At 37.5% G+C, this 23,582-nt stretch overlaps 1 protein-coding gene and 2 long non-coding RNA genes across 5 annotated transcripts in view; all 3 read right to left on the bottom strand.

Moving 5' to 3' along the window:
• The window catches only part of LOC144661768 (uncharacterized), a 37,005-nt gene extending 22,032 nt beyond the window's left edge, over positions 1–14,973 (bottom strand). The window contains exons 1-3 of one of the 2 annotated variants that reach the window (XR_013572343.1): positions 14,794–14,956; positions 14,509–14,583; positions 14,119–14,327 (exon numbers count right to left, since the gene is read on the bottom strand). This is a non-coding gene — a long non-coding RNA (uncharacterized LOC144661768). Of the gene's footprint in view, positions 1–14,118; positions 14,328–14,508; positions 14,584–14,793 lie in introns of those variants that run through there. The other variant, XR_013572342.1, reaches the window with a different exon arrangement.
• On the bottom strand, positions 9,619–10,233 carry LOC144660923 (uncharacterized). Its single transcript, XM_078521645.1, has one exon. The coding sequence runs from the start codon at positions 10,231–10,233 to the stop codon at positions 9,619–9,621; it is 615 nt and encodes a 204-aa protein (XP_078377771.1).
• A 6,530-nt stretch (positions 14,974–21,503) lies between the features above and the next one.
• On the bottom strand, positions 21,504–22,465 carry LOC144661369 (uncharacterized). Of its 2 annotated transcripts, none has more exons than XR_013572264.1 (3): positions 22,324–22,465; positions 22,055–22,135; positions 21,504–21,701 (listed from the first exon to the last, which is right to left on the bottom strand). It is a non-coding gene; the product is annotated as an uncharacterized LOC144661369 (long non-coding RNA). The 2 variants fall into 2 exon arrangements; XR_013572265.1 differs by having other exon boundaries at positions 21,504–21,698.
• Positions 22,466–23,582: the final 1,117 nt, after the last annotated feature.

The following is a 23,582-nucleotide window of genomic DNA, read 5'->3' as shown; positions in this document are numbered from 1 at the left end:
GATCCTGACATGGGTCTCCTTTGCCTAAGAGCCACACCTATCGATCACAAGCTGCCGTCACCTGCTGAACTTCTCTTAGGTCGACCGATACAAGACAACCTCCCGAGGAAAATCCCAAGAGATGTCTTAAACGAAGCAGTTGGGACCAGACTAGAGGAGAGGCAGGAGCTTCAAAGGTACTACCATGACAGGTCTGCTAGGCATCTCCCAGAGCTTGCTTCAGGTCAAAAAGTAACAATTCAAGATCCAGCAACACTGAAATGGAAGCCAGCCGAAGTAAAAGAAAGGCTCTCAAAGTACCACGCTCGTACATGGTAACAACCCCAGCTGGAGGAGAGCTAAGGCGCAATAGAAATTACATACGGGAGGTCCCACAAGGTAACCAAGAAATCAGCCCAGAGCTGGGTGGACAGATCGTGTCTCATGCTCCCAGCAGCGCAGCTGTTGGTATCCAAGACACCCCTGGAAATCAAGTCTCGACAGACCCAGGCAGTTATGTAACCCGTAGCGGGAGAGTCATTAAAGCCCCAGAGAGACTGGACATTTAATTTATCGCTGAAGAGCACTGTTAGCTCAAGAACAAGAACTGTGTCTAGACTTAGTTTTTTGTTGTTGTTGTTGTCATAGCGTTGTTGAATCATCATGTTAACCGTTGTTAGTCGCTATGGACAGAGTTTCTCTTTCTCATTAGGAGGAGAGGGATGTGATGATATTTAGTTAGTGATTTATGTACTTCCGGTCGCCAGCGGTGTACAGACTTCCGGTACCATCATGCATTGTGAATCGTGTAGCGTTTTGCCCGCCATCTTGATTGAGTAAAGTCAGTTGTGTTCGCTATTTCGCCTCTGTTTAGTTACTTTAGCAGCTCGAAGCCATTACAGAAGTTAGGCAGGAGATTTGGTCTAGGTCATTATTTTCAGGTATATATAAAAGTTCTAGTATTTGCAAGATGAGATGCATGTCTTGTCAAATCCCATGATTTATTCACTAGAGGCTCTAGTTAGAAGAGTGATCAAGTGTTGTTCTGGTGTATACAATGCACTAATGGTTTTAAATTTTGATTTTTAACTCTTAATATTCCAAATTTATTTTATTTTAATTCGGTTTTTATAGGAGGTGTATGACTGGGTGGGATTTGAAAGATTGCCAAATTCTTTACCCTGCACAGGGGAAAAGAAATCATTTCACACAGCGACACATTGAGGGTGACCGAGGTCCTTGACCTACAAGGAAGAGTAAGTTACAGGAGGTGTTCTTTGTGTAATGTTACTGACCCTATGAAGAAATCCTTATACAGAAAGTTTAATTTTGAAAAATAAAGTCAATTAGCTTGCATGACTATACAAGATGGCCAGGCCCACAACTTAAACCAACAGTACTTATAACTGGTGTTGCTGGATGATCTTCTCTTTCCCTTATGGCGTGTTCACTGGTGTAAAAGCCTTTCTGAAACTGTACACAATAAAGTTAAACTAACAATTATACTTTTCTTTTATCCTTACAGGAAGAGAGCGAAATGGAATCTGTACTTCCAAGAAACAAGGTTAGGGAAATAAAAATAATGTTTATCATGTAGGTTTTTTTAAAGTAGACAAAATCTAAAATTTTCATCACACCAAATCTAAATTTTTAATCCATAAAATAAATAAAACTATAATGCAGAGGACTGATCTGCCTCTGTCCAAACAAACAAACAGCCGAACAAAATGGTGTAATGAATGGATGGGTGGGTAAGTGGATGGGTTGGTGGCTAACTGGCTGGCTGGATGGATGGGTGAATGGATGGGATTGGTGGGTAAGTGGATGGGTGGGTGAGTGGATGGGATGGATGGGTTGGTGGCTGGCTGGCTGGTGGCTGGGTTGGTAAGTGGATGGGTTGGTGGCTGGCTGGCTGGCTAAATGGGTGGGTAAGTGGATGGGATGGGTGGGTGAGTGGATGGGTTGGTGGCTGGCTGGCTGGCTGGGTTGGTAAGTGGATGGGTTGGTGGCTGGCTGGCTAGATGGGTGGGTAAGTGGATGGGATGGGTGGGTTGGTAAGTGGATGGGTTGGTGGCTGGCTGGCTGGCTGGCTGGCTAGATGGGTGGGTGAGTGCATGGGATGGATGGGTTGTTGGGTAAGTGGATGGGTTGGTGGCTGGCTGGCTGGCTGGCTGGGTTGGTAAATTCGTTATTACACCACAGAAAGGCCAATGCACGGCATAGATAGATAGGCATAGATCAGACTCTAATCTCATGTCGAAAGAGCTGCTTTTATTATCTCAAATAAACAAGTACATTTTGTGAAAACTAAATTATTTTATCAGGTGATCATTAAAGCTTAAAATAGGTATGTTAAAAACTATTAATTCCAATTAAAAAATTATAAAAAAGATAATTAAGTTCATATCAAAAATCCAAATATAAAAAATGGGTTCATAGGGACACACTGACGAGTGCCCTTGGCGACGAAGCTCTCTTGGAGCATCGACACTTGGGACTGACTGACGAGTGCCCTTGGCGACGAAGCTCTTTTGAAGCATCGACACTTGGGACTGACTGACGAGTGCCCTTGGCGACGAAGCTCCCTCAGAGCATCGACACTTGGGACTGACTGACAAGTGCCTTGGCGACGAAGCTCTCTAAGAGCATCAGGTGATCATTTAGGCTAAAAATAGGTATGTTAAAAACTATTAATTCCAATTAAAAAATAATAAAAAATAAAATTAAGTTCATATCAAAAATCATAATATAAAAAAGGGTACATACTGACACACTGACGAGTGCCCTTGGCGACGAAGCTCTCTCGGAGCATCGACACTTGGGACTGACTGACGAGTGCCCTTGGCGACGAAGCTTTCTCCCAGCATTGACACTTGGGACTGACTGACGAGTGCCCTTGGCGACGAAGCTTTCTCCCAGCATCGACACTTGGGACTGACTGACGAGTGCCCTTGGCGACGAAGCTTTCTCCCAGCATCGACACTTGGGACTGACTGACGAGTGCCCTTGGCGACGAAGCTCTTTTATGGCATCGACACTTGGGACTGACTGACAAATGCCCTTGGCGACGCAGCTCTCATAGCATCAACTGACTGATTGTAACTTACACAATTCTTTATGCGATCTTTTTGCATCAAATGACAGAGCAGAATTTAAATCTAACTTCGAATCAACATATTAAAACCGGGGGGGGGGGGACAACACATTATTAGCCAAGTACATGTCCTGTAAATTTCCTTGAAAACTTTGGCTGACAACTTGAATGAACTGGAATGTTCACGCCTGGCTATTGCATAACACTAACTGTAACCAAACACTAACGCTAACCTGCAAGAAAGGGGTATATGAAAGTTCATTTAAGGGGTCAACCAACGTTTGATAGTAGACTGCAGATACATGTACCAGATATTTTGTACATATATGTTTAAGAATTATTTGTTTTGTAATCTACTGCCTTACTTGAGTGTGTAAAATGTAAAATGCCTCTTTTCTGACCCTATATTTATGTTAAATTAATAAATGGTGGTCACCAAACTAGTTTAGCTTTCTAGTAATTTTGGGTGACAAGCAACTGCATGTATTTTCAATTTATTTATTGTTTAAAATGTCACTTTTAATTTTACAGTTCAAATAAACCTTGTTGTTGCTGTTGCATCAAGCAAGGGGAGTTTACTGGCCAGAAAATCATATGAAGCTTGTTTTCAAGAAAAGGTTCCGTAAACCTTTTAAGAGCAAGCTACATATGATTACACTGGGCAGTATACTTCCCTTTCCCTATCTTTATTGCAGGTATCATTCAGAGCCAACTACCCGGCAAACCGCACCTCTGATGGAAATGTCGAACTGTCAAAAACTTTGCCAGGTAAGGAAAGACATTAAATCATATTTTTACTGGCATTCAAAGAAGTGTAAAATTGGGCTGCAAGGGAAAGATGTGCCATTATTTTCATAATCAGTGCATTAGTTACTGTTGACTTCGATTATTAAAGACCACAGGTTTAGTACAAATGTAGTTTGTATGGCATCACTTCACTTCATAGTGTAAACTAAAACTGTTTGTTTGGCACAGATGAGGAAAAAGAAAAAGAAACAGATGCGCCTGGCACAGATGCACAAGAAAAGGACGATAAAAAGGGAGAAGAAACAGAGAAAAAGACAGAGAAGGAGGAGGAGGAAAATAAGAAAAGAAGAAGGGAAACAACTTTGCTAGGTAAGGAAAGACATGAAATCATTTTTTACTGGCATTCAAAAAAAGTGTAAAATTGGGCTGCAAGGGAAAGATGTGCCATTGTTTACGTAAACAGAGCATTACAGTTGACTTTGAATATTAAAGACCACAGGTTTAGTACAAATGTAGTTTGTATGGCATCACTTCACTTCATAGTGTAAACTAAAACTGTTTGTTTGGCACAGATGAGGAAAAAGAAAAAGAAACAGATGCGTCTGGCACAGATGCACAAGAAAAGGACGAGAAAAAGGGAGAAGAAACAGAGAAAAAGACAGATAAGGAGGAAGAGGAAAATACGAAAAGAAAAAAGAAACGAACTTTGCTAGGTAAGGAAAGACATGAAATCATTTTTTACTGGCATTCAAAAAAGTGTAAAATCAATTGCCTGCAAGGGAAAGATGTGCCATTGTTTACGTAAACAGAGCATTACAGTTGACTTTGATTATTAAAGACCACATGTTTGGTACAAATGTAGTTTGTATGGCATCACTTCACTTCTTAGTGTAAACTAAAACTGTTTGTTTGCCACAGATGAGGAAAAAGAAAAAGAAACAGATGCACAAGAAAAGGACGAGAAAATGGGAGAAGAAACATGCAGAGAAAAAGACAGAGGAGGAGGAAGAGGAAAATAAGAAAAGAAAAAAGAAACGAACTTTGCTAGGTAAGGAAAGACATGAAATCATTTTTTTACTGGCATTCAAAAAAAGTGAAAAATTGGGCTGCAAGGGAAAGATGTGCCATTGTTTACGTAAACAGAGCATTACAGTTGACTTTGATTATTAAAGACCACCGGTTTGGTACAAATGTAGTTTGATTGGCATCACTTCACTTCATAGTGTAAACTAAAACTGTTTGTTTGTCACAGATGAGGAAAAAGAAAAAGAAACAGATGCACCTGGCACAGATGCACAGGAAAAGGAAGAGAAAAAGGGAGAAGAAACAGAGAAAAATACAGAGAAGGAGGAGGAAAATAAGAAAAGAAAAAAGAAAGACAAACGCTCAAATGCGCAAAGAAAAAGGGCGAAAAATAATAAAATGCAACAGACATAGGCTAAATAAAAATTCTTTTTTTTAAAAAAACTTCTTACATTTTTGAGATTATGCGAATGAGGCAAGTGATAAAATCATTAATTATTTAGACAAAAAGATAAAACAACGAATCAAAATTGTCTCAATAATTATTCAAAATATTATTCCTACTTGTACCTGAAATGCACAATACACAAGGAAATAGAGCCAACATGTGTGTTACAACTGGGATCCTTTGACCAATTCGAAGGTTTTCAAATACAGATATCTGGTTTAAAGCAGAAAGGGCCTGCTTTAGCCATCATGTGTCTTATGTGATGTACATTTCTGGTGGCAGGTTTGAAGAGCACTGCTTTAAATAGAGACACTCTTGATCCAGTGTTTCATCTTTCTGGAAAGAATTTATGACGTCATCAAGATCCTCCTTTGTACAATAAGAAAACATTAATGTCTGAAGATTAAAGGGACATAGTAACGATGCATTAATGATTTTTTTTTATTACTTTCCAAATTTCATACACCAGTCTCTAACGGTCAAACATGTCCGGCATTCAAAATGGCGGACATTGAACTTAGTTTTTCTCTCTTTTCTTCCCAAAAATTCGAAGTAACTAGCTTTTTTCCTTGTAGTCTAACTCGTTTGTACCGTCCCTAGTCTATATTAAATGAAGTCTTTCGTTTTTCAACAAAATACACGTAGAAAACGACTCCGATAAAAGCGGGAGAATGAGGTATAAAGTGAAAGTGTGTTTTATAAATTTGGACTAACGCCTGATTGATAAGGTGGAAAAAATCTAGGTTGAATTAAGGTGGCTCGTAAAAGTTTAGATATTGCCGTCGTTGGCATTTTATTGCTGCTAGACATGTAATGTTGAGGTTCGACTTTAATAACATCCTTCTAAGGGTTTAAATAATAAGCAAATTTGACTGTGTCGTCAAGATGTGTTGCTATGGCAACTAGAAATGTGGTCAAAGATACCTTATTTTTGAGGAAACCTTTCAAGGTTAATTACTCTTAAACAAAACAGTAAAAGATTTGGTTTTTTGAATTAATTTGTCAAAGGATTGCAGCTTGAAAAAGTTGGGTTAAGTTTTCAATTGAATTACGCAAGTTTAAAAAAATCACTATTTGTACAGGCGGTGTTTTATTAATAAGCGCAAAATACTTTAGATGTTTTTATTTGGTTATATGTCGTTAGTAAAATATTGTCCGATATTACCCGTACTTAATTCCTTCATTCGACATGAACGACGAGAAAACAATTGTTAATGTTAAAAAAGCTTGCGTCAGTTATGTTGATCCACGTCTAGAAAAAAATGTTCACTAGTGGAATGTCATTCGCACCATTTGACTGAATGGCAGAGAAAGTTTGTCATACAATTTAAGCACGTCAGTTTCTGAATATAAGTTTATTGATAATGTTAGTTGATGAGAAAACGGGTAGGAATTACAACTACCTAAAAGATGCTCAATTACGAATCAAGTCATTTCTAGAGTTTTCAATGTATCATTCTTACTTTTGGCGGGCAAGATAAGATAATTATTGGTTAGCCTTAAAAGAGTGATTTTAAAATGGTTACCATTCCTAAAGATAAGATAAGATAGTAGTAGACAAATATTGTAAATAAAACGATAAACATGGGATTCAGAAATTAAGCGCTGCATGGTTAATTTACTATGCTTATAGAAAATAGCAGTTTTAATAAAAATAAATATTTCGTTATGAATTTTGATTCCGTTGCCTGGAAGTGGGGCGCTTGAATGAGGGGAAAAAGTGATAGACCATTTAATGGAGCGTTTGATATGGCGGGAAAATGAGTTTTAAAATATGAAAAATAGACATGGTCAAACAGTGGGATGTGGAAGAAAAAATAGAGTCCTTTCATTCTCTCTTAACTTTCCCGTTTATAAAAATATGCCTCGGGTGACGAACAGTTTATTGCGCGCGGGAAAAAAAAGACACTCTCATCATTTACCTCTTAAAGACTTTGAATATGCCGCAAAAAGAAATGAACTTAAGCGTTTTTATAAAAAAAGAAGAAATCTTTCGTTGATGACAGTTTATTTACGCTGAAAAATTGTGACGATATTGCCTTATGATCTTGTACTTTTAAGTGCGGCAAAAATATTATTGCGCGCGGGAAAAAAAGACGATCATAACTTACCTCTTATAGACTAACAAAAACATTTGTTTATGAAAGTTTAACGCGCGCGGATCAGCAATAAAATTATATTTACGCTGAACAATTATGATATTCCGTTATCACGTACTTGTACTTTGGTATAAATTCCGAGTAGAGGGTGATACACTTGGATATTCTTATATGGAGGATAAACGAGCTGACAACCGGAAACTAAATTCGAGGACTTCGAGATTCGTGCTCGGATGTAGTAGATCGAGCACGTTTTTCCTTCTGGGTAATAGAGGAAAACCGAGTAAGACAACGGTCGAACACGTATTTGAGTCGAGTTCGATTTTCACTTTCAGACTCGAGCATATTCGTACTCGATAAACTTAGAAGTCGAGTACGACATATCGAGGTGGATACTCGAACTGACATCCGTATACGGGTTTTGAAAGTCGAGTACGGTTGCCCAGGAACAAATATTGATCCCAAATATCAGTGAAGATTTTTGAAGCTTAAATGAAGTCATCTTGTTCATCTTTTGATATTTGACTTTCTTGTAAACATGTTTCATTAAACAAAAGATAATTTGATGCTTACCTGAATACCAAAATAACTTCATTTGAGAAACTGGGGTAAGCGGAGATTCAGGAGGGTTCTCCCAGGGGTTAGGGAACAAAGGAACATGACCAATTTCAAACTGAGGCATTGGAAAACAAAGACAACATAATTTGCTAAACTTAGGAAACAAGGAAAGATGGAATAGTTTTGGGAATGCATTGGAACAAAATGATGTGAAATGCAGGTCATAGCAAAGGAAAATAAAAGACGTCATTCTCTGCATCCATGTTTTCAATGTTGTCTGGGTTTTGGTATATATGAGTTATAAATCCACTCTGGGACAAGGAAAAATGAAATAACGGTAAATAGGAATTAATTGGCTTGATCATCATGGCTGGCGCATCCACAGTAAACTCACGAGCTTGTATCTGTATACTTTTTAAGCGTGCTGTAACATGAATTGATTTTTGTTTATTTTGATACATTTTGAGGCCATTTCTTCGAGAACATTTCAAACATAGTGTCTGCTTTTTTTTCATTTTTCTTGTTTCTATGACAACGTTATTTCAGTTAGGTGTAACTGGGTACTAAACAAAATTGGCGGGAAGCAGTAACACAGTCGCAGCGCAATCGTAATGAGGAGAATGCATCAATGTGTACTTGAGACAACAGCCACTTCATTCTTATGTTCCTGGCTGTATGTACAACTGAAAGTAACTAACTGAACATACATGTAGTACACAAACACTAATGTTACACATTGTGTTAACGCTTTGAGCAGTGATTGGCAACTGCTACATTTAAAATAAGCCAAAAAAAAAAAAATCGAGAACGGAGGCGTTTGTGATGCTGACAGCCGTTCTTCCAAATAAAAGTAAAAACAACAACGATTCGATCCAAGAGTTATCAGATTTGCGTTGAATTAAGTTAAAATCTGCAGGTCTTTGAACCAAACACTGCAGTGGCTGGACAGAATACGTCAAGGCTAAGCGGATGCAATCCTTTTTTTGTAAAAAGTAAAAGAAACACACCAAAAAATTAAAATAAACTATATGGGATTGAATAAATAGTTTCGCGTGGCTAGTTCAACCTTAATAAAATGTTTTATCATTTGTTGGTAATTAATGCATGAAAACCAAAGTTTCAACAGTTTCTATCAGTGATACGGCCCACGCTTTTATTCTAAGAAATCTTTCTCTTTCTTAAACTATTACACAAACTGTTTTTTATTTTTTTTTTATTTTCAAACAACGAGCCCTTGTATTCTAACATCACTGATGTATTTAAAAACACTGTTGGAAACACATAAAAAGAATCGAATTAACCACCCAATCTGGTGGAAGCTTATTAGGGCAAGTCAACTAACTAACAAGATTAGTTTGTTAGTGGTTTGTTGCTGACGTTCTGGCTTAAGTGCTTTCGCCATAAAAATGCTATTTTCCACTTTAATTTGAGAGGGTTGTCGCCCAGGGACAAGGCCGGAGAATAATAATGAAGAAACAAAAATATCGAAAAATATCGATTAATTGTGTTTTTTGGTTGATTTTTTGGAACATTAATATTCATGCTTTGTGAATCTGGAAGTACGTTAATATTCCCCAGTTGAAGATTGGGAGTGCATTTAGAAAGGAAACTGCAACTTTTACACATATTTTTAAAAATCTCTGTCATGTTGAGAGCCTGGCTTCAACTGGTTACACTTGATTTCCTTGCTCAAATTCACTCTTTGCATTGCAGGAGTTTCTCTTATTCTGTCTGTTATGATCCTTCTTGCTCTTTAAAGCTCTTAGTTTCGTTTTCATTTGTGGTTTTTCGTTTTCAGTCTCATCAACGTCCTGCGCACCAACAAATTTCACTTGCTGAAAATATTCCGCCACTGCCAATGCCAGCTTTTTAGCCACGCTCTTGTTTTTACACATAAAAGCCTGCGTCAGATAAATATCTCTTCCTTCTCCTTCGCCATGATGGTAATTAAACACCAGTATCTTCCTTCTTTTGCCGTCAACCCCGCAGTATATAATTCTGTTGAACTTGTAAACAGTTTTCGCTCCACGATCCTCTTCATCGCCTTTACTCAGCTCAAACGAATCGTCTTTGACTTGAAGAAAATGTTTCGGTAACAGATTGTGCTTCAGTTTTATCCGGCAGTTCTCGAAGATTTCCTCCACGGAGCCGCATATTCCCTCACCAACAGGACACAATATTTGCACGCTACCAAGGTAGATAACTGGAAAATTAGTTTCCCTTTTACGGCAATTGTGCATAGCGCCTCGCGAGAATCGAATATTTCGTAATGCAAAGTGCGCCATCTTGAACAGTCTGACAAGCAATGCCAAATTTGTCGCCCGCTTCTACGTGCGACAAACAGCGCTGTATGAAGTATATCTTGTGCTATTCTGATTCTAAAATATCAGATAAAAGTCAGTTACAATGCAAAGGGCACAAGGAAAACATAGTGAAGAAAAGATTTATTTAAATGCGTCATAAAACACGTCAATATCGGATTAAATCAGTTCGATTTTTATTGGTTGTTATCTGATAAGTTTAAGTCAAAAATAAATTGCAGTTTGCTTTTATTTCCATCTCTACTGGCAGTTTAATCCTCTTTTTACTTTCGGAGTATCAAAAGCGATACTTATTTTTGTCAAAGAGGAAATTTTGTTTCGATAAAGTAACCCCAACAAATTAAACCGATATGAAATCGGAAAGCTGTCTGCATATAAATTGTATTGCTTCAGGTTTTTGACATAAGGAATTAAAATGATTAGAATCATGCAAAATAGCACACTTGGAAGAAAAGGCAATAACTTTTTTAATAACGCACATGTAAATGTTTGGTAATAAGCCCCGGGCTTGTTTGTCTTTATTTTTCAAATGCTGTTTCCTACAATGGTCTTTTTTTAAGGAACGGGTCCAGTATTGCAGGAAAAACATGGCTGATTAGATGACTTTATTTATGTATATTTGCGTAAAGGTCTACCAGCTAAGAAATTCAAGATTGAAGTAAGAATAAGTCCAGTAGGTCCTTGAAAAATACAGAAATCTTCCCTACCGTGTCAGTTTAAATAAAAATCGTAGTTATGCATTTTTGTGTTGTCAAGTGACGTTAGAAATACGAAAATAAAAATCCCCTGAACGTACCGTATTTCATATAGTGACTTGGTGAGCCAAAGGTAGACAAATTACTAAACAAGGAGCAATTTTAAAACAAATGATGACTTCAACTGACTTTAACTGGATTTAAAGATAACATTAATTTATCGGCTAGAGCAGTGTGACGGTGTCTTTCTTAAAAAATGTATTTCTTTTCCATTTGCATTTTAGTTGGAAGTCTAGGATAACAACGATAAACGAGAATTTCAAGCGCACTTATTCTCCATTTTTGCATTTGAAATGGTGGTGCGCTATCTTACATTTTGTAGACCGTTCCAGGTGTTTAGCTAGTTGGGAAGCATGGCAAAAAACGGCCAGTGAACTTCACGCTAATACCGTTTTTCGCGCCTGGAACAGGTTGTAGTGTCGAGGAGAACTCGCCAACTCGACTTGAACAACTATTTATTTTCCACTTAGGCAGTGAAAGTGCTACTCCAAAAAAAGAAAAGAAAACGAAAACCCGCCATTACAAGGGATATACGGAACCCCCCTCTTACAAAGCTATTTGTAATAGTCACGCAACAACAACTCGAAAATGTTCGCTAAAATAATCACGCTGGAGCAAAGTTTCTAGGATATTCGAGGCACCATGAGGCTAATAATTTGTTACGTGACTCGGTAATTTTGGCGGTAATTTCGCTATCACGTTTACATTAAAATTTACCCCGGAAAGGGATACCGTTGATTTCCCCACAATAAGTTTCAGTCTTACTTACAATCATTAGAACATGATGACATTGTTAACTACGATATTTCCTCTGATTGGATGGTGTAACTACACTGTCAATAGCTCACTCCTGAAGCCAAAATAATACCTATTCGTTTCTGAGGAAAAGAGAAAAATGTTGTATATGAGACAAAATAAGATGCGTATTTAGCTCCCTAGTGTACTTTAGAGCGAAGAAAGCCTAGACAAATCGGAAAACGACCCAGACCGCGTTCCGCTCGCTCGGCACCCTGATTTTTTTTTACTAGGAAGCCGTTTCGCAAGCTAATAACTATTAACCCTTAATAGGCTGAAATTACTCCAAAAAACGCGTTTTTTAACCGTTAGTCGATTTTCTTGGCTCTACGGTTTTAAAGGTCTCTCAACTTTGCAAGAAATGCACTTTCTGACACTGCAGTAAGTTTTTGATGAAATTTCCATGTTAAATTGCACAACATTTTACTTTGGCGCATGCACATATGCCATTTTTTTTTTTTTTTTTTTTTTTTGCTGAACCGTTCCAATTTTTTTCCTTGCTCCTTTCCTTTTCGTTTTTTTCTGCTTTCTTATTCTCTCTATCTTTTACTCTGTGCACGCCTTCTACTGGCCTGAAAAGTTTTGATCTAAATCAATGGAAAACCCTGGAAGGGAGGCCATGATCAAGTGCGGGTATATTGGCCTGTTTTAGCACTAATTTTACACCAAAAACTGATTACGTTTTTTTTTCGATTAGCTCTGTCGGAATGCAGTCAATGTTCAAGATGGACACTCCTGTAGAAAGATCTATTCAAACTCTACAAGTTGCACATCACAAAAATCTGCTGACGTGTAAATTGGTGACGTCAGAAGTGGTTGAATGGCCATTCCTCCAAATCCCGGAATAACCCGGACTTAGCATATTAAGGATTAAACACGCGCACGAGTCTGAGCAAAATGTCCGCTCGTATTATATGTTAAACTACCGAATAAGTGATTTATTTTTCCACTTTTTTTTCCACTAAGGTTGGGTCCATATTCGGCAAGTTTATCCGTCTGTATTTTTGCCCTGTTCTGCAGTGTTATAACGTGGCACATTTGGAGCGTTCTTTTGCCGTAATATGGTGAAATGGCGCAATAGTGGAATAATAATGTATAGTACGGACCGCAAAATGGCCAATCCCAGCGCACGTAGTAACATCACATATGATACTTATTGCATCTACCCCGTCATTGATGTTTTCTAAACGAACATTGCAAGTATTTGTTCGCATGCATGACTGAAAAGTGTTTATGTTCGGTTTTTTGTTGTTGTTTCACGAACTTATTAGGTATAAGGGCAAGTTTTGTGAAGTTAAAGAAGTTAGACTCTTTAAATCCGCGGATGATTGGTGCGGCCTTTAAAGAAGGTATGAAAATACCGAGACGCTGAACGTCGTGGGGTGTGATTGGACATAGCCAATGAATTTTGTTCCTTCAATTGCAGTTATTCAAGGAAATAAATAGTTATTTTTTAGGTTTATCAGGAAAACGAAACAATTAGAACGCTATGTAGCGAGCGCCGTTGAACCATAATTAACAAAATGCATTTCCATCGCTTTATTGCACAAGATCTTATCTACTCAAACAGATTTATTCAGATGTTGAATCGCCAGTCAATGTCCTTCAAAGTGACTTATGAAAAGAAAAAAAAAATGGCTTCTGAAGAAGTAACTTAAAACCCCTGTACTATACAAACAATGCCGGTTTTTTTGTAGTTCTTTCTAGTTATGTTAATACCAGGTTAATACAGTTTGAACTAATTCCTGTTCATCTAATCATTGAAGAAGCTGTTGCCAGCTTCTTGATTATCAGTTTCGCGGGGACGAGTTTGTTATCGATCTCCGCGCCTTTGTTATTCAAAGTCAGTTATTCATGAGCTAGTTGATTATAATTTTTGAACTACTTTTATTTAGGAACTGAATTTCAATTTCTGCACGGGAAGCCGCCCTGAGATGAGAAAAATTACTGGTAATTATTCGTATTACCAGGCGAGCGCTGTTAATTTAAATGAAATTTGTCTATAAAGCCACCTATTAAATTGATTATTGATGAATAATTATTTTTTTGTCTTTTGTTTGTCATATGCTATAGAAAAAAGCAAATCAACGACGTCGAAAAAGAAAACAAAACACTTCCAATGTGTTGTGTTCTTGGACAAGTCATGCACCTTAGTAAAAATGCGTTTAGACGAAGTAGCCAAAGCCTTGCGATGAAATTAGGTAAGAGTGGAATACATTTTACTCATGTCGGGCGGAAGAAAAAAAGTGTCTAAAGTACATCTGTAAAGGTACAACAAAAACACGGACCGTTCTTATTGATTTCAATTATCCTTTATTTTCTTTACAGTTTAACAGCACTTGGTGCATAGTTTTGTTTTATCTATTGAAGAAATGAAATATCTCCTTTTTGCATTAGTGGAACACCACCATGCCAACGCCTAAATCTTCACTGATCTTGAAGTTCTCTTTCGCAGTCCAACTCACGGGCAGACAAGCAAATGCTTCTTCTGAACGCCTGGTCACGCTGCTGCGAAATAGTAAAAAGAACAAAAACAAAATTGTTACGGATTGACAATGTTGCACTAAAATAATTTGTTACCGTTATTGGCAGTTTAAAACACATCAGTGATCATTACACATAAATCCATTAAGCTAAGCTTGATATGTTTGCCCACTTAGCTCCACTCCGTACGCATTTGTACGCTTACCTGCATTTCTCGATTTCCATCGTCATTCAAAGCAAATTCTGAGGTGCCTTGAAAGTTTTTATCTCGATAAAGCCTCTACGAAAAAAAATATAGAATTACACCGTTAGATAGGCTAAGGTTGTTCCTTTCACGCCTCGCAATATTTTGATTTGATTTACGACGCCAAATGTAAAACGTACTACCAACTAAAAGCCCTTCTCCATTATAACTTATAAGCAGAAATACCATGATAGCATGGATTTCTTCAAATTAAGCTGAAAATGATGATAATGATTGATGAGTTACCTTAAATCCATCCGGCCTCCGTAAGGGAACCATGCCGTCTGCTACAAACAGCGAAGAGATGGACAGCAGAAGAGCACAAGATATTGCTAAAGCTTTTCTCATCTTGACGATTCTACGCAGATGATGGAATGAAATATTTCCACGCTTATAAAAGTACTGTAAACTGTTCAAGCAATGGCCAGCTGTTCGTTATCTTATCTGTTTCGTGACAATTAACTATTTCCTCCAATAAGCGCCCACGCTCAAAAAAGCATCCTCCCTAGATTAAGCGTCCTCCCCTCGGCAAAAATAGGAAATAAGCGCCCACCTTCCCTCACCCTCCCCCCAAAAATATTGGGACAGCTAGCTAGTTCTATTGTCACTTTTATAATCTTTCAAACTGCAGTCTCGCCATCATCGATATAGGAGAACAGTTTCTTATACGTTAGGTCACTTCCACTTTTTAATGTTTCTATGTAGATATGTTCTTAGAGTTCTTTTATGTGCATTGGCTTTTCTTTTAAAATTATGGCCAAAAGAGGGTCACTTATTCAAAGTAAGGAGAATGCGTAATACAGGAGGGAGGAGGGCCTTTCCCCCCCCCCCTGGTTAATGCACCCGTTCTTTGAATAGGCTCCATCCTAGCAGAGGAGAGTTACGAAAAAAAAAGTACCTCTCAATCTGAAGGACCCCCAATGGTGAGTGGAGCAATTTTCCATCGGAATGGTCGCTCGATAATTACACCAGGCCCCAATCTGACAATACTATCAAAGGCTTCAAACTAGGGATGGTGAGCAATCTCTTTCATCAGTTCACACGAGGAAACTTGGGACTGAGAATCTCGTTTAAAGCAGCGTTGTTCGCTGTGAAGGCATTCAAAGGACAGAATAAAACCGTAACTAAGACGGCCATTTTGCTACTGTGGTGTTAGTTCATTGATCGGTCTGCCTCATCAAAACTCGAGATTGTTTCAAGTGTCATTCATATCTAACCCATTCTGTATTTCAGCTTGAAATACTGCAAAAATGTCATGTAGCTCAAATGGTATATAGCTCAGCTGAAGAGAGAGCACTTTGTCTATAAAAGGTTGCTTATTCGTGACGAGGCACTTATAGTTCCAAAGTAACAAATTAGACTTAAATGAAATCTACTCTGAAAAAACAAAAAACAAAAACATTCTAAATAAAAACGTAACGAAACTCGGGACAAAAATGTTGAAATAAGGGGGCAAGGTGATTAATTGAGATGGATGTTCTTATTAGAAAGGAGATCGCTAAATTAGACGGTGGATGGGTGCGGCTAAATTTAGCCTTTATGGTGATCAGTATCGAATCCGGGGTGTTTTGGTTTGAGAAACACGCCTTCTATCGCTGTGTGATGTGCTGACACCGTCGTGTGACCGCGCGGAACATCGCGTGTGCGATCAGGAGCCATAATCGGGGACGGAGACCGTAAGCGCGTGCCATTTCAGTATTGGTGGGTGTCCCCATGATATGGAACAATTGTGCTATTTTTAGCACAAATTGCGCCATCGCGTGTGGTACGCGCGCGTACTGCTGCGAGGATTTTTGCGTGGACGTCGCGCGGAGAAAAACAAACAAAATGGCGTCCAAAATTACCTCTTCAAGTGAAGCAGATATTGGATTTTTTTCACCTGTTTCTACTCCTCAGATACATCAAGCCTTCCTTGAGCACTTCCTTGAAAGTGATCATGAAAGTGAGGGTGATTCTAGTGGTTCGGGTTTCTGCAGTAGCATTGTTTCCCGACAAATTCAGTCGTGAACAGCGAGAAAACGCGTCGGAGATGTCGTATATAGGCGCAAGACAATTTACTTACTCGTTTTAGAGCGCAGCGACAAGGAGACGCAAAGCATTAAGATCGACAGGGACAAACAGAGACCATATTTTTACCGAAATACGACTGTATACATCATGCCGTTCTTTCTTCGATGCTTTTACATTGATACCGAGTAATGGAGTAGTTTAGGAATATCTTTACATGTTTCTTAAATATTTTACCCCTTATTCAAGTTCCTTATCTGACTGATGTTGCTCCGAAATATTTCTTTAAGTCTCCTGCATTTTAATTTTCAATGCAGCAATAACTTTTCATCTGGACATATTAATATATGTACTTACTTTGTTAGTTAACATGGAATAATTAAAAACAATTTCTTAAAAGCTGCAGTATATTCTGGCCATGTTTTTGAAAGCAGGGAGCATTCAACTATTTCTATTAATGTTAATTTTTTTTTTACTCAGGGATTACAAATTTTGAAGGTTAAATTGCAATCAGTGAGCCAAAAAGATAATAATGAAGTCACAGGAGAAAATAATTAAAAAAAACTTTCCTCTCTTTCAGGAAAAACTGTGTATTGAAAATTCAAAATTGCACATTACAGTATCAAATTTCTTGGACTACAGAAATTGAGTGCAGTCTGGTTATGCAACTATTACAGCTATTATGTTTGTTAAACTGGAATTCAACTTCCCATACCATTTAATTAGCCTTGTGTTTTATCTTGGGTATTTAAAATGGCCTCTTTAATTGTTAAATGTTCTGCTGGTAGGGATAGGACTGATAATAATAACAAAACAGAAGTAAAACAAAGAAACACACACAAAAAAAAAAAAACACTAAGGGTCAGGTCAAACTAACCTGCGGTTTGAAGCACTAAAAGACAAGCATCTGTTTTATTATTGACATTATTACTAAATATACATATAAAAATGCATCATTATATTTATAGCACCATGAAATAAAAGACTAACTGTATTTCATACGTTAAATGAAATGAAGGCAAAGTGCTTATATTCCGTTCAAAAGAGGAATATATATATATTCAAAGTGAAGCTCAGATTCGTCACACTTAACTGACTCAGTTCCTAATGCCACTCAAACAGTGTTGTTATAGCTATTCTACCTGAAAGAATATACAAGCTAAAAGGTTTGAAGTTTTATACCCTTTTCACTTTTCGCTTTTACTTATGTTATAACCAACAAAAACTGGATGAATTCTTCCTTCTTTATTAGGAGCAGATTCAGAATTTTTCCTAGTTGGAAGGGGGGGGAAACTGAAGGAAATTGTAAACCAAAAATAAAGAAATCAGTAAAGCCATATATATACAATAAGGGGGAAGTGACAAAAAACTTACAATCACTCCTAAGATCTAATTTGTGACAAAACTGGACATAGTTCAAAAGATTCAGTACATATCACAGAGCTTTGACAAAGGTTACCAATGAGAAAGATGTCAGAAGAACCATATAGCAAACAATATTGTTTGGTGATGCAAGACATGCAAGACACCTATCAAAAATCATAGATTTATTTTTGGCAAAAATCATGGATTTGCTATCCATAACATCTTTTTTAGTGAATTAAACTTAGACCTGCTGCAGTTTGGTGTTCAAGAGTTTAAGAAATACATATTAAATATTTCGTTTTATAGGAATAGCATGTGTCTTTGTATCCAAATTAAGTTTAGGAAAGGGTGCTTGCCTTCACCTTTTTTTACTCATCCAATTAAAATTATGTTTTTTTTATTTCTGCAGAACACTTTTTTGCATAAATGGCAACCTATAGCATAACTTTGAATGTCCCATCAATGAAAACATAACTACAGAAGATATTCAAATATGCTCCCATCAATGAGTACAGTAAAGTGTAATATCAGACTCCAGAGTAATGAAATTAATTTAAATAGGAATTATTTTTGGAATCATATTAAAAAATACCAAAATTAGTCAGTTCTAAAATAAAAAGTTTTGTGACTTAAATGCAAAACAACTCTTTAATCGTAGATGAAAATATTATCTTTTGACAAAAAGGTTGAGGTATATACTTCTCTAAATATGATCACATACTCGATCGAATCAAATATTAAGATGTCTGACTTTCAAGACAAACCGAAACCCTGGCCGATAGCAGAGATAAGCACAAAGACACTGTTTTGAGGCCATTTCTTGCAAATCAATTGCCTGTGATACTTCGACACGTAAACAACCAGGGCATATTAATATAAAAAAAGCTTTATTAAAACCTAGACTTATAACCGGTATTTATAATTAAGCTCAAGTACATCAATAAGTAAGCTTATTTACAGTCATACCAGGATTGTATTTTGCTCGTTCGTCTCGATCCGCGCTTCAAGCTCTCCCGGCAACCGGCAAATACGAAATTATTTCCACAGAATAAGACACAGCCAAGTTGCCTCTGTTGTCAGTGTATAATTACGATTTTCATTTTTGGCGATGTTTGGAGTGTCGATCAGACCGCGATGGCTTCGAGTAATCCAAATAATAAGCTTATGTTTACAACGCGAATTTCATCTCAGAAAACTTCTCCAGCAGTTGCAACGGTAGTTTATCTTGTGCTTTACATCAAGGAGATGAAATTAAGTTCGACATGGCAGGCTGACTTGATAAGCCCATGGATGAAACGGAAACCCGGTGGTCAGTGCTTAAAGTTTTACTACACAATGTACGGAAGGACAATGGGGAGCCTGGATGTCAAACTGGAATTAAGTGATGGAAGAGCTTGGTTGATCTTTCTCAAGAAAGGAGACCAAGGCAAGGACTGGAAGAAAGGACAAGGAAACGTTAACATTCCAGCAGGCTTATCTTATCGGGTAAGAATATGTGTAACAGAAAATAAAGGCTTTAAACGCAACTAAAACTCTATTGCGAAAAAGTTAAAGTGTAATGCAAAAAATGACGCTTCCTTGAAAATAATTAGAACACTGAGAGACGTTACATTAAATTTTGTAGTTGTAAAACAGTTCAATCACAGCTTGGTATACGATATTATCCATACAAAATTTGAGGTTTCACTGAACTTGACTGCCTTCTTTTTTGTTCTCAACTTTTCGTGCAGACTCGAATGGTTTCGCGACTCACGTGACACTGAACACGCAACTCCGGTTACATCCGAGCGGTTCCACGCGAGAATCCGCGCAATTTTGCGTGTATTCGCGCGGTTTATGACGTTGAAGATGGCGCAAATTGTGCTAAAAATAGCACAATTGTTCCATATCATGGAGACAACCTCAATCGCGCGCTTACGGTCTCCGTCCCCGATTATGGCTCCTGGTGCGATCTATAAGTGGCCTTACTACTTCTTGCAAACCAAGCAAAAGTAGTTTTGATAACAACAGACAACAACAGTGGAAGATAAAGAACTAAATAAAATTAACGGTAAATGATTTGCTTACAAATATTTTCGTGACATGGGAATTCGCATATTTATCCGGGCCATCTCTCCGCAAAATAAACAATCCTAGTGCTAATGGTATCTGAGAGATACTAAGCATAGTTTCCCCAAACTGAGTAGCTGTAAATTCTTGTTCTTTTTTATTTTTTTTTTTGTTTTTTATTTGGCCGCCTTACCACCCAGAAATACATGCTGTCATTTAGAGCAAAACTTACTATGAATAATATAAATAATAGAGATGCTAACCGCCCCTTATTGGTCAAAACCCATAACTTATTTCCTGTAAATCGCACGGCATATGCGGTTATTCTGAAATAAACCGTTAATTTAAAGGTTTTTCAGCAAAACGAACCAAATGAAATGTTGAAAGAACACATTGCCCTATACGCCTTCCGTCTGCATTTTGCGTGTTTATAGCGCGCCATTTAGCCATAGACCAAATGCATTTTCCATCACGTTATTTTCACAAGATCTTATCTTCTAAAACAGCTTCATTCGGCTGTTGGATCGCAAGTCAGTGCTCCGGCTAAAAAACGATTTAGCGTAGGGAAAAATGGATAGTAAAGTAATAACTTAAAAATTATGTTGTAAAGAAGTAATGGCGATCTTTTATGCCGACTTCTCTTCCTTTCCAGTTTTGTTTTCATGCCTAGCCAATTTGAATTAATGTTTGTTCGCATAATTGTCGAAGCTGTGGCCAGCTTCCTGATTATCAACGTTTAAGGGACATGCTTGTAATTAATTGCCTTTGTTATTTAAAGTCAGTTATTCATGGGCCAGTTGATGACATCTTTTGGAATCGTCTTATGAACTGAATTTCAATTTTTGAAAAGAAAGCCGCCCTGAGATAAAGAACACCTACCAGTAATTATTCGTATTACCCGCGGTGTTAACTTACTTGAGGTATCCCTATAAAATCTTGAAAAGCATTAACGAAGAATTATTTTTTGTCTTGTACTTTTCATTGTAAATAAAGCTAAAAAGCAACCCGGTTGAGAAAAAACACTGCCACTCTGTTGTGTTCTTGGACAATCTACCTGGCACCTAAAATATCCAAGGGTTTGGGGTGGGGAGGGTGGGGAATGCGCGTTTTTATACGAAGGTGTAGGGGAAGATATCGCACCTTGAATTGTAAAAAAAATAATCTTTGTTTGTTCTAACTGCGCATTCGATCTAGAAAAGACAGATCTAAACTAACTGAAATTTGGTTTGCAAAACATGTACACATGTTTATGATTGATTGATGTAATGTTGACGTAAAGGTAATTTGCCAAGGCAATTTATCCGTCATATAGTCATCATAACATGTCGCGAAATTATCGTTTGCTCGTTGTGATCAAAAGTTATCGCAAATTAAACACTTTGAAGTCAAAACAGTCATTTAGGTAAAGGCTTAATTTTCAAAACCATGCGAAAGATAAGACCGTCGATGATGATATAATTACGCCTTTGAGCCTTTACAACAAACTGAAAGTGTCGAAGTGTATTTGAAAAAGAACAATTTTACAAAAACAAAGACACAGATCGCTAACCATTCTTTATTTTCAGTATAGTTTAACAGCGATTAATTGCTGATTCATTTTTATCTACTGATAAAGTATCCTCTTTTGTAATATTTGTGCAGCAAAAAAATCTTCACTGATCTTGAAGCTCTCTTTCGCAGTCAAGCTCACGGGCAGACAAGCAAATGTCCCTTCTGAACTCCTGGTCACGCTGCTGCGTAAAAAAAAGAACATTGATAGAATTGTTTAAAAATAGTGAGAAAATTGCGTTCACATTTGATGGTGGAAACTAACACATCTCTCGATTGACGGTTCCGTTCACACCGGTATATGGCATCAACTATAGAGCCCTTGTTAATGTCGTTTTTAATTTTACAAGCTTATGATAAACTTATTTTTTAAACAACCTACTTAAGGATATTTGAAAACTATTTTATATCATAATGAAAGTGTAGTGGTTTTCATCCACTGGAAAGAATAAACAGGATAAAGTGCGTAAACAATTTTAGACAAAAATAAAACAAGACCAAAAAGCCGAAGCACGGCTGAATGGTTCCTTTCATTTACCTGCTCCATTTGCTCGACGCTGTCGTTCGGGACAAATGCGTTATTCTCACCATCACCAAAATTCTCATTGAGAACCAGCCTCTATAATGTAAGTTTAACTGTTAGCGTTAGATATTAGTTTATATTGGTCCTTACAGAATTTGCCAGAACTGAGGAGTGTCGAGATCTCGTTTTACAGTTGATTTAACGCTTCCGAGTATAGGCCGAAAGCTGTCACAAACCAGGTATTAGAAAAAAATGACATTTTAAAAATTGCTGCAGTACTTCACCTTAATCAGTCCTCCAGTCTTTTTTCGACGTCGAACACCCAAGGCTTCTTCGTGAAACAGCGAAGAGATAAAAATCAGAAGAATGCCAAAAATTACAGCAGTTTTCTTCATCTTGGCTCTCTAAGATGATGCTTTGAGACTTTTGTGGCACCTCACCCTTTTAAATATGTTTGGAAACCGTACAAGCAGTGTGCAGCTGTCTGTTCAGTAGTTTGTTAATAAAACTTCATTTTAATTTTTTTCCCTGTTCAACTGTTTAACATTTATATTAAACATAATGTTTTGCGAAGTTAACTATATTTTTTTGTATCTACGTTTTACTCTTTTTTCCTGAGCCGATTTCAAAGGCCTTCTGTTTGGGCCGGTTTAATGCTGTCTCAGAAAGAAGCTTTCACCACAAACGGTTCTAGACGGACAGTTTTTTGTGTAACGGGTACTTGTTGCCTATTTCTTTACTTACTTCCCCCAAAAAAAACCCCCCTTCCATTAAATAACCCTGCGTACAACCGCTTATCTCTGTCGATTATATCTCAGTTCTCTTGTTTGGAGTATCGTGTCGTGTGTTTTCACGTACAGTCAATTCCCGCCTTGCGGACACCTCGTTATTACAACACCCCGTATTACGGACAGGAGTTCAAGTCTCGGCGAATAGGAATTCCTGAAAATATCTCCTGTTATAACGGACTATCTCTTTTACGGACCACAAGTTGTGGTTCCGAAGGTGTCTGTTATAGTGAGTACTCATGTATGTACTAGAGAAAACGAAAGGCGAGTGTTGTGTTACCCCCAGCTTACGACAGTCACACACACTTTTGAGATCTCTTAAGCGCCCTTTTATGGGCTAGTTTTCAAGGCGTAATTTCTAAAGTTGAAAATAAAATAGTTTATTACAATCGTCATGTCATACAAAATGCTGTAAGTAGGCGAGCATTTTTTTGGGCAAACAAAACAAAAAAAAACACCTCGAGAAAATTAAAGATATAACCTTTTGTAAACCCAACGCGACGGCCCTACTTGGGAATATTGGCCGGAGCTCGAGTTTCTGTCAGTACATTTTGAGCGTAGTACGGCCCCGGTCAAGCGAGGATATTTTTATAACTTAAAAGTTACTATGGAATTGTTGATTTTGATTGGCTGCAAGTAAGCTAGGGCTTTAAATGAAATACATGGAAAATCTAGGGCATAAAATGCAATATCGTTTTCAATACCGCCTCAACTGTTTGATTTTTCGTATTTAGCCCAACGGCAAGTCCGATAGA

This window comes from Oculina patagonica, chromosome 7 (assembly GCF_052425735.1).
Source record: "Oculina patagonica isolate OP01 chromosome 7, crgOcupat, whole genome shotgun sequence".
Taxonomy (NCBI): domain Eukaryota; kingdom Metazoa; phylum Cnidaria; class Anthozoa; order Scleractinia; family Oculinidae; genus Oculina; species Oculina patagonica.
This window is presented reverse-complemented; position numbering and strand designations above follow the sequence as displayed.

Coding starts and splice junctions, on each gene's coding strand:
- LOC144660923 (XM_078521645.1), bottom strand. CDS start 10,233: ATGGCGCACTTTGCATTACGAAATATTCGATTCTCGCGAGGCGCTATG.